The sequence below is a fragment of the Pomacea canaliculata genome, linkage group LG8 (genome assembly GCF_003073045.1).
Source record: "Pomacea canaliculata isolate SZHN2017 linkage group LG8, ASM307304v1, whole genome shotgun sequence".
NCBI classification, from domain to species: Eukaryota; Metazoa; Mollusca; class Gastropoda; order Architaenioglossa; family Ampullariidae; genus Pomacea; species Pomacea canaliculata.
Genome location: NC_037597.1, coordinates 8,622,375 through 8,634,233, shown reverse-complemented (window position 1 = coordinate 8,634,233; position 11,859 = coordinate 8,622,375). Strand labels below are relative to the sequence as shown.

Sequence of the window (11,859 nt, the reverse complement as noted above, 5' to 3'; positions counted from 1 at the left end):
ATTGGAACAAACGCAAGTACACGAAGAAAGAAGAGCATTTGACAGATAGAAAAAAAAAAAAACAAACAAACAAAAGGAAAAGAAGGACATGGCTTTCAACATTTGTTTCATTATCCACCACTTTTTATTCTTTTAAAAAGATTTTTAGCTTGCACCGTAAATTAAAAAAAAAATGGTTTCTGTTAATAAAAATGCCTTCGGGCAAGTCTCATCTTTCCAATAATCGTTTGAGGTCTTCTGTCATCTTTAAACAAATATTCGCTGGAGTTTACTTTGGTAGTGCATGTGTCATCTCTCTGGAGGGAGAGAGAGAAACAGAAAGGCAACCGGAAGACGGACAGACAATTTGCCCATAACTCAGTCACCATCAGACTAAAAAAGTAGCTCCATCCACCATTGTTTCCAACTCTGAACATTTGTGAACAAAATGATCAGTGGTTCTTGTATACTTGAAGGCCTAGTCCTACAGTTTAGCGATTTCTTAATGGAAAATAAAATTTAAAAAACGTAATAATAATTTTGACATTCCGTTTCAAATACTCTATTTTACTTATTTAACACATTACACTACCTGACACTCCACAAACATGTCACACATACACACACACACAAATGCATCTATTAAGTCTTCTTCTGGAACTTTCTTTATTATTATACAATGACCATAACCCTGTGTTGCACTGAAATCCAAGTTTGATCTTCGTGATCGATCTGAAGACCAGGGCCGACATGTTTACTTATGGCACTGTACGAGCGAACTGCTTCTTGGCAGCACAGAAAAGCTTTTAAATAATTTTCTCGAAAATAAACACTTTTAACAAGAAGTCAACAAGCAAATGGTTTCATGTATTTAACGGATTCTAAATAGTTTTCTGGTGTTTCTAACAAGCTTTTGATGGACAATCTCTGATCAAATAAATTTGGTTTCAATATTTGACAATATTTCTTACACAATTTTACTTACTCTTACAAAAGAAATTTTGCTGATACAACATCCAGGGTTAGAATGGATGTATGGATGGAGGTAAGTAGGTATGCATGCTTGCATGTATGTATGGCTGGATTGAAGTATGTGTGTGACAGAGAGAGAGAGAAAGAGTGACAGAGAGAGGTGTTTATTCTGTTTTTCCGGTTTATTTCTTATTTATTTTCATTAGTCAAAATCCAGTTAGGTAAGCGGGTTTGTAAGCAGCAGCATAATAAATCAAAACTGTTGGTGTTGGGAAAGCACGTTGTAGGTCTCAAGCAACCTCAACCCACTTTATTGCGGTTTTTTTTTTTCACTGCAGGAAATACCGTTAAATATTAATAGCTATTCAACAAATTCTGTTCCTGAAGCGAGAAGTTCACCCAAGCAGACAGCATGATGATCAGAGACCTCCAATGTCCTCAAGTCAGCGAGGTGTTCGCAAAATCAGCATAATCTATCGAAGTCCTCAACAGCGGAGAGAGTGGCCCTCAGCCATTGAGGTTTTCACAACTGGTAAAATCAGAGTCACATCCCCGGCAAGGCGCAGCCCGTGGCATCGAACACCTGGAGAGTAGGGTCCGGGTACCCTTCGCAGTCACTGAGCACAACTGTTCTCTCCCTTTGGCCCGTGTACGTACACACTGGGTGGTGGCTGATCTTAAAAGGCATCTTGAAGTCTCCAATCTGGAAAACAGAGAAGGTATCCGTATGAAGGACAGCAGGTGACATGAGAGGACTCTCTCTGAAGGATGGTTGGGTCAAAGTGTATTCAATCACTTGTGCCAAAATTCTTTAAAATTTACATAGATGACCCTGCTGCTGCTGCTGTTCATGATGACGATAATGATGATTGTTATTATTATTATTATTTTTTTTTTTTGTTTTTCGCTGCTGTAAGTGTTTTCTGTACACGATACATGTTGTCCAGAATCCAAACACAAAGAAAGCTGTAATTACAAAGAGGTCCATCTTATAAACAAAAAACACTAAACTTGTTACAAGAAAGGTTTTGTAAATAACGGTTTCTAAGAGTTAATGGCAATATCGCAATGCAGGTAGGTTTTCAGGAGCCATGTCCACACAACATTTTGATTGACATAGTACCCTACTCCCACACTGTCCAATCAATCATGAAAATTAGAAGATTCATACACTTACAAGCAGCAAAAACTAAAGTTGAAATAGTTTCAGAAGTAGCAGTAGTAAGGAAAAAAGAAGAGGAGGAGGAGCAGAAAAAAGAAGAAGTATCTAAAGAAAGAAAATAAAACTAAAGAAAGAAATAAAGAAAAAGGAAATAAGAAAAATAGAAAAAAAAGAAAACTTTTTACCATACCTCACTGGAATCGCAGCGTCCCCAGCAGGAGTTGACAGTAACGTCCCCTTGGCAGGTCAAGATGTCACCATTGGCGGTGATGATGTCCGGTTTGACGGCGTGGAACTGGTACAAGCGGACATGGCAGCCCAGGGTGGTGGAGGGGTCGACGAGGGTGCTGCACGATGCCCCGCACAAGATGGCGACGATGAGGCAGACCTGCGGTGACGCCATCAGCCGAGTCAGCGTCCTGAGGGCCACTTTCATGACTGGAAACAGTGGAAACAACAACAAGAATGTTTACATCCTTTTGCACCACACGGCTGTCACAGGCTCTAGCGAAGCCACAAATATATATTTGTCTGTTCATCTGTGCTTTTTGTGTGCATTTACCTCTGATTTTAATAGTTCTTTCTTTGTATGCACCTGACCGTTTCATTTTTCACCACCTCACTTCCCACCACCGACTGCCAGCCTCCTTTATCTCGCCATGACGGTTATTTCATGCAGTTCGTCGGGTTCTGGAGGCAACCCAATGCCAAGTGAAATTAAATAAAAGCTTTTTTTTTGAGATCCGTTCTATGAATGGACCTGTGGTGTGGAAAGAAGCATTTGCAGCCTGGATTAAGATTTTTTCAAATAAATTGTTCATGCTTGGAGCAGCTTCTGGCGACATGTCTTTCATCTTATACGGAATTCTATATTATGTTGCGTACGTCCGTGTGTGTCCCTCTCTCTCTGTGTATCTTTTTCATGTAAGGCGACATGAGAATGCCAATAGGACCAGGATTTGGTGCTCTATAAGTTCACTGTATTATTATTTTTTTTTAAACATTGCCATACAGCATATTAAAGTAAAGCTAAGTAAAGAACAACAAGTCCCATTAGAGAATGAAATTTTTTTAGCGCAGTATAATTTTTTGGCAGCTAAATATAAAAACATAGATTGATTGCATAATATTTTGTCATCTTCCACTGACATCATCACAAATATTTTCAGGGTATTAGGTCTATTTTAGTACGTGTTAGATACTAAACTCGTTCGTAGATATACCGGACATAAACAACCTTATTTGAAATGAAAGCCATCCTCAACATTGATGTAGCACAAAGAACAATACTTGTTTACATTATTGACGGGATCTCCTGTCGACAAAATTCCGGATGAGCATCCATTTCTACCCAGTGAATTGTCAAGGAATGTAACAATGTCTAAACGCTTTCATTTCAATTAAAATATAAAAATTATCTCTATTAACTGTACAGACTTAATGGATTTAAGATAAATCTCTGCTGCTGGTGATAAATTCACAATTCTCTGCTTAAAACATCTAGAACAAATGCTAATTAATTTTAAGTCTTTAACAAAGCGTGTCCAAATTGATACACAAAAAGCCTAATTTGAAATCCTCAGTTTTGTTTCCCATTATTATTCAATCGTTCTTGTATTTTCCAGGCTCTCCTTAAAAGTCCTTGTTGCTCCATCCTTTTTATTTTTAGCGAACACAAGTTCCAACAACGTTGGCGAAAGGTCGATATCTTGTAAACTCTCCTTGTCTCATTATGGAAAGAGCCTGAACCCACATCCAGTAATCTTTTCAGAGAGTGCAGATGGCCTGTTGCTAATTTTCATACAAAAATGTTCGTAATAACCCATACGTTTTGCTCTGTAGCATAAGATTGGTCGAATTTTATTATTAAATAATTTGATAAAAAAATTGGCTGAATGATGGTTTGTCTTACAGAATACATTAATGATGGACATTATTAAAATCGATTTTCTTGACTCTATCGAGCAGATCTTCAGATGCAGGGGAAAACAGCTTTGTAGACAAAGAAGGACATGAATATTTATACTTATTCCCCTCGTGCACCTGTAGGCACCATAGAGATCACATGTTACACAACAATAAAATCCTCCTTTTCTAAACAAAAAACATTATTTTTATTAATTTGATTATACTAACATTTAGGTTAAGAGTTACTAAAGTTCATGCAACATATTTAGTTGATTTTGTAGATACATTAAAGTTTTGACATCAATGATTACACAGATTTTCTGGAATTCAGTAGGTGAGTCCTGTGAAGAACGATCTTATCTTTAATCTTCAGTTATTCTTTATCTCGTTGTGGACTCAAACATTCTTCCAATGTTTTGTCTGTCTTCCTCTTCAGTATTCCACCCACTGGGTAGTAATTTGTTTTGAGATTCTGAATTTTTGTTCAATTCATCTGATTTACTTTAAAGTTCTGCGTTTTATTCTTTCTGTTCTTCATTTCCTGCTTTAAGAAACTTCATTTTAATCATCATATCTTTAACTTATTTATCATTTTGGATTTCAGCACCTTTAAAATACTTATTACATCCGTTAAAGTAGGTTATTTGATAGTTGTGTTCATCTTTGTTGGACTGAGCACACTTCAATTCTTTATTCGCTATTATTTTTCATAACTACGTTTAGATACATGTAGATGATTTACCAGATGTCTTACTTTGCTTTGGTGGTGAAGGGTACATTCGATAATCTTTACAATAAAAGCGAGATATAGCGATCACAAAAGTCAAAGGAGACAGCGAGGTAGTCTCCCCTCACCGTTATCCCACAGTTACGTCCCTTAACCATCGCATGTCTCCACATGAATTATGAAAATTCTACCGCACAGCGTCTGCAGCATGCACTACAAACTGCTGACTGACATGTTTACCTGCACCACTTAATGGCTAGAAAACATAAATAATTTAAAACTTAACCGCAGTAAGTTTTGAGAAACTTCAAATATTCCCAGAGACAGCAAAACTAGCAACTTTCCTCCCTAGATGCAAAAAAAGTGGTGGAGGACATAAAGGAGAAAAGAGCCCAGGGGTTCATAGCTCGATAATAACAGTTCCTGAAAGTAAAGGCCGGAAAAAGAAGGCGATCTTCAAAAGCAGATTTTTCTGGCTCAAAACAAAGCCATCTATAAAGGAATTTACAGCAAAAGAAGCACAATGTATCTTGCGGCCCTTGAGTAACAAGGAATAAACTAAGGACAATTTAAAGGACACACCGACGGTTCTTAAACTTATAGGCACCAAAATAGCCCAGCATTAAAAATAACTTTGTGTGGGCCATTAATAATTCAGGTTGATCGACAAGCATGTCTTCATACAATCTAAACAATGAAAAATGTATTTTTATGTTATTAATTTGACTTTAAGGTGTGAGGAGTTACATGAATGAATGAGATGTCCGTGGCCTTTCCATAGCTCCATTAATTTCTGACGGATCACAATATCCAGTTTTCCCAAATCCAAATTTGTCGGACAATGTATGGTATTCACTGCATCCCGCATTTTTAGAAGGTAGATAGTTCACACTGGGCACCTCGCCGGGGATTCAGATCGTCGGTGAAGTATTTTTTTTTTTTTTGAACTGCTGTTATCAGATTACTTTGAAAGATACAAATTCTAATCAGGGTGCTTCAAGAGAAAATGAATAGGTAAAGGAGGACAAACATGACATCATAGCGTGCGCAAAGTATCCCAAACATCCATGCCCTGGTCTAATCTTCTCATCACGTGGTTGCTTGACATTTCTGGGTGTGCACGTGCTGACTTATGGTCTGTAACTGATGACCAGTCCATGTTCTTTTGTCATAATTGCTTTCATCTCTGATAACTTACAGTTCATTTTTGTTAACGTCTTACAGTTCATCTATGATAACATCTTACAGTTCCTCTCTGGTTACATCTCAGATTTCAACCAGCAGCCCTCGTGTTCACTTATCTAGTAGTGGTGTGACCTTTTAAAGCAAACCAGGAACAGTGGATGTCGATGGACACCAGGGACCTATTAAAAGTGTTTAGGAATCTAGGGGATGTTTAGCTGTTCGTGTCAAGTGGAAGCATCATGCAAACTGTTGATTTGTAATCATTTGCGAAGATTTTACACTGAAGCAAATGGCATTTCGGTTAAAAGCTGTGGATTAAACTTAAAAATGGTCGGAAGTCCATTTGAGCCAGGTTCTCGGCAGTTTTTTAAAGTCTCAGGAAATTTTGTCTTTTAGAACTGGCTTGGGTAGTTGTGCTTATTTGCCACTCACTCATTTCTGCAGCCATTCAAATACTGAAGCAGGGTAAAATGAGAACAGATGTTAAAAAAAGCAAAATAATTATCTGTCCTGTTAGTAGACACCAATAATAAGCAAACTGGAGCAGACAGAAAAATATAATAGGTACACAAGTTGCTACTAATATTGTTGTTGATCTACGATTCATCATCTTCATCATCATCATCAGTGTTTTTGTATCGTCTTTGTCCTTAGAAGGAAACAAGTTAAATAAATGTACAACCTGACTGAATTGTTGTTCTTACATTCACACAACGATAAGCATCCCAGTCTAGAGAACAGAGGCGAGACACGAACCATTTCCCTTCCTGCCCCATGTCATGCAGTCCACCCACCCTCTACCCAGTCACCTCCAAGCAGGTGCTGACCGTCTGTCGGTACGATCAAAGGATGATACACCCTGAACAGATGACAGACTAGGATGCTACTTTCGGAACAGATGACTGGTGAGGCTTCTCTGGCAACAGGAACAATCTATTAACCTTTTAGCTAAACTGTTTTTTTTTTTAACGAACAGCAATGTTGGAATACGTCAAGTCGTACCGTGTGACTCCGGCTTCAGGATCAGCATTGCCATTGACTTTAGTAATCCCAGAGGGCAATGAGATAGTGCTGTTTATGGAGGCGCAGCAACAAAACAACAAGATCCACTGGGCTGTCTCAGTAAGTTCAGAGCAGGTGTACACAACACGATGGAAGTTGCTCTTGTCCTTCACTGATAAACTGTCGTGAAAAACAAACAACATAAAGAAGACGGACAGCACACTCACTATGGGATGTATCAAATAGATAAAGAAAATGCTCTGAAGAATTACACGTTGGAAGCTCGTGATATCACCTGGGACCAATTTCACCTTTGAACTCCAAAATTATGGAAATCTTCCATCTCTCTGTACAAACTGATTTTATAAAATGCGCTTATCCTAGCAATCAGACCTTTGCGGGGTTTTTTTTTGTTTTTGTTTGTTTTCTTTTTTTTTCTTGCTTCGCTTTTGTTTCCGTTCATCCAGCCGTCCCTCCGGCATTTCCTTTCCTTTTTCTTTCTTTTATTCTCGTTCGCCAATAAACTCTTCTATGTATCCTTCTGGTCTTAAGAACTTAGCTAGAAATTAGGGATCAGCCGCTCTGAGTAAATAAACCAAGGCCCGGGTATTTTCGGTGAATCCTCGATAGGAAGTCTAAATATATCTGGTAATTGTTCTTTGCTGTAGACCATCAATAACTTGCTATTCTGGGGGTATGCGATGAAGTTTGCCTACAGACAAATGAACTGCCCACTCTACCAACAAAGATTAGCTGACAGGCTGAATTAGTGTAGAAGAAAATATTTGTTAAGACGACATGTAGAAAAAAAAGTTGCTTCAAGAATTATTCTGAAAAAAAGAATTTTATAAACTTATTATTATTATTATTATTATTATTATTATTATTATTATTATTATTATTATTATTATTATTATTATTATAAAAATTCTTAACCTATTAACAAAATATAAGTAAAAATGTCTTCTTTCACGTCCTCGAAAATCGCAATGTGTTTAGTGCAAAGAATATACATAAAGACAATTTAGATGAACACTTCTTTGTAATTTGCTTTCTTATTTTCTCTCCTTGTTCACTGAAAAAGCGAAATGCAAACATCTCGGATAAGATTTCAATTTGTAGTTGCAGCCGGTGATTCTAGAAAATACAGATAATCTGGATGGTGTTTCTTATCGTTCCTAATTACTAGCTTTCTAACAAGAAGAAAAAAATCAAATAAATTGCTATAACAAGTAATTTGATTCTTTCTTGCCCAAATCAAAACCTGTTGAAGGCAGCATCTGAGCCAAACTCGGTTAAATTTTCACGAAAACATCTTGATCAGCACTCAGGCAGATATTGTTACCCTCTTTTTTTCTTCAAGAACATATTCATGTTGTGAGCGTGAGACGGGTTCAACAACAGTTTACAAGCGAGAGAAAAGATATTTTTTGTCTTTCTTCTCAACATTCCTTAAGTTTTTTCCATTTTTATAATTTAGGCAGACATTGTCCTTTTCTACCCTTCAAACAGCTTTTTCAAACAGAGTTGTCTCCTTTTAAGTAAACAGACAGAAGCTTCTGTCCGATAGAAGTTTTAGGATGATATCCTTGAATTGAAAACCAGTTGTGAGCTACACTCAGCCATCTACAGTAAAAGCTGATAATTTGTTTATGCAATTATGTAACATTTTCGTTGAGATGATTTTAAAACATTTTAATTTTTTATGAAGATTTTAATATTTGTTTGACAAAATTTAGAAATAAATAAAGGGTCCTCGGGATTACCTCGTTTAATTTCAGCAAAATTTCAGAAATTTCCACCATTAAAAAATTTAGTTTTCAATGGAGTCCAATAGTCCAGTGTCTTCTCCTTTAGCATATGGGCAACAGTCTGACAAGAGACAGAGGACCGCATGTCCACATTGACCCTGTCACAGTCTCACTGTACTCAGTACACTTACAATCATCTTCTCCTGATCGTTGTAACTTTATTAAAAGAAAAAGTCGACGAGCAAAGTGTGCACTTGATGACCTCCACGTAAGTTTTCTCTTTTCCCATTTATTTGATTTCACGTGGAGATGTCGACCACGGCTGTTCTAGTACAGTCTGTAACTCGCTGTTCTCAAAGGCAACTACTGCACGATTATTGCCCAATTATCGGCAATGACGGGAGAAATTATCCAGGGTAAAGACATCAGAATAAGTGAACAAAACTTTCCCGGAACCAGGACATCAGTGTGGTTATGGAAAGATTTCTCATCTAGGAAGCAAAAAAGACAAAATCGAAGTAGAAACTGCTGAAGCAACGAAAGAATAATTCTTCGAGTTGAGAAAAAAATTCTCATTTTTGTAGCAGAGAGAAAGGGGAAAAGAAAAAGAGAATGTCGTCGCTCTGAAACTTTCGTTCTCAGGTACAGAGCTCTCAGGGAGAGAAAAAATTTCAGCTTGAATCGAACAGAACGATAAAGTTTCTGAGCTTGAGACTGATTCTCGAATGTCACATGTGTCACCGACATCCATGACACCACCAGGGAGCTTGTGAAACTATGGGGAGCATCCTCAATCACAGGGCTTAGCTTTTGCAAGTACGAGAGGATTTCTTAAAAGACCGAGAAAATCAGTTTTCTTTAGGAAAAACAACAACAACAACAACAACTTCCTGGTAACATGCACCCTTCATCATGTGCGTGTGTGCGTGCGCGCGTGTGTGACCCCCGATGGACAAAGCAAACACGCTATCTCCCCGGTAGAGGGCGCCAAAAGCTCACTCTTCTTAATCGCCAGAAGCTCATTTGCATTCAGCATCTAAATCATTTCAATAATGTTACATGAACAAGCACGTCAGTTAACTCCTCTTGGGATTGTTTACTTATTTACAAAATTCGATTTTTACATTTACATGTCTCTCTCTCCCCCTCTCTCTCACACACACACACGCACACACACACAAACACACAAATCAAGTACAAAGATAGAGACACAAAAACATACCTTCACGACACACACACACAGAGGCACATAGACACAAACGAGCGCTATTACAAAAGAATAGATGAAAAAAAAAAATAAAGATGCATAAATATAACGGTACAAAGAAAAAAAGAAAAAAAATCTCAGAAATCGAATAAACAGGATAGGACTAATCACACAGTCACATAAAAAGACAGAACGAGGGAAACAAAGGGATGACTAACAGCTAAACAAAAATCGAAGCAGTGGACAAACAAATGTCTTACCTTTGCAGCGAGCAGCGAATCAGAGTGTGAAAGACGGGAAGAGAAAATATAAGCTTGACGGCTTCGTCATGAACTTCCCACGGCAGGCGGACCAGAAGGTGAGAAGAGCTGCCGCATAGAACAAGGATAACAGTCACACTGTTCGATTCTCGAGCGCGTCAATGGGCTAGATATTCTGTTTTAGGGATGATGCAATAGGCTGGAATCGACCTTCCACCATCGTCTTCACCCCCAAGCGTTTCAAGACCTCGGGATCAGGCAGGACTTGACCAGCAACAGCATAGTCAACCTACAAAGATGGAAGCCTTTCAAGTTTCAACCGATCACCTACTCTCTGTCGCAGCCGCCATCAGCTGTCCCCCCCTACCTTCCAGTCGGATCAACGCCTGCAGTTTGAGTGATCAGGCTTGTCGCTCCCTCCAGCCCTGACGCTGCGACGGTTGTCGCATCCGCTGCTGGCCTGATCAGTCGATGTCGTTAGGCGGTGGTGGTGTCGTGTCCCCTGTAGGCAGTCGTTGTTGCTGTTTTACCAAAGCAGTGGATCCAGTAACCGCGCGCGACAATTTATCTACTGCCATTTTATTCCGAGGTGGAGCGGGGGATTCGTTTGACGATTGTTTTAAGCCATCAGTCGCACGTGCTGAGGAGCAGGTCCTGTTGTTTCGGAAACCCACCAAAAGCCAATACAACGTCCGCGATTACAGCGAAGGCGACAAGTCGAAAATGCCAGCCACGCAGGACCTTTGACCTTTGAGACAACTTGCGATGAAAGCACAAGCCAAAGACCGGATAGAAGTGACAGAAATTTTGTTTTTCTTGATGTGAACTTTTGACATTCACGAGACATCGTCGTTTTTAGAGTTTGATTTTTCATTGATTTTTCTTTTTTAAAAGTTTACCTCGTTTTCATATTACGAGAATATTAGGGGTAGAGTATTTCAAAACGACGATGATGGTTGTTGTTGAGACTCTGTGACACCAGAGATATTCTTGGCCAAATATGTTTCCATCGAAGATAAATGTTTTCATGCTCAATAAATGCGGGTCGAAATTCGGAACTGGTCAACGACACCACGTGATCGAATCATCCAATCAGAAGATTAACAACGATCACACAAGTACAGTCTCGACTAACTCTACTCACCTCGATGGACTTGGCATCGAAGGTTTTTGTTACGTGTCACTTCGACCCAAACTTAAATAAACAAAGAGACAGAGTCAGAGTCAGAGAATGAGAAAAAAACAAAAGCGGGTGGTGTAAAAATAGAATAAAAACGCATTATCGGAAAACCTCTTTTTTCATCTTAGGATGAGTAGGTTTCAGACAAGCAAAGCTCGTAAGAGACAGACGGTTGTAATAATATCTATATATAATAAAGATTTTAAAATTATAAAAATAGTAAGACAAAGATGGAAACAGAAAACTAATACGACTAAATCATGTATGAGCGAACAAACAAGCAAACTCATACGGTTATTGAATATTTTCAAAGATGAGTTCCAACACACAGAACAACAAATTAATGTCATCAAGGGCGGTAGTAAAGTATACTTCTCGTAAACACACCGATGTTCGTCAGCAGCTCAGTTTCAGAATGTAAGAAGAGCGGGAAAATATTGATCTTTGAATTTTTGTGTATTCGGATATGTGGTAAACGTACGTGGTATACGAGAGTATCAATATATTTTTTTAACAATTCAAACGA

The 11,859-nt window shown here is 38.3% G+C and overlaps 1 protein-coding gene across 1 annotated transcript; it reads right to left on the bottom strand.

Moving 5' to 3' along the window:
• Positions 1–627: 627 nt before the first annotated feature.
• LOC112571241 (thyrostimulin beta-5 subunit-like) lies at positions 628–10,813 on the bottom strand. The gene is given in 4 exon segments (XM_025250113.1): positions 628–1,509; positions 1,511–1,654; positions 2,304–2,551; positions 10,154–10,813. Coding segments are annotated over 3 exon segments (441 nt in total). The 5' UTR covers positions 2,550–2,551; positions 10,154–10,813; the 3' UTR covers positions 628–1,458.
• Positions 10,814–11,859: the final 1,046 nt, after the last annotated feature.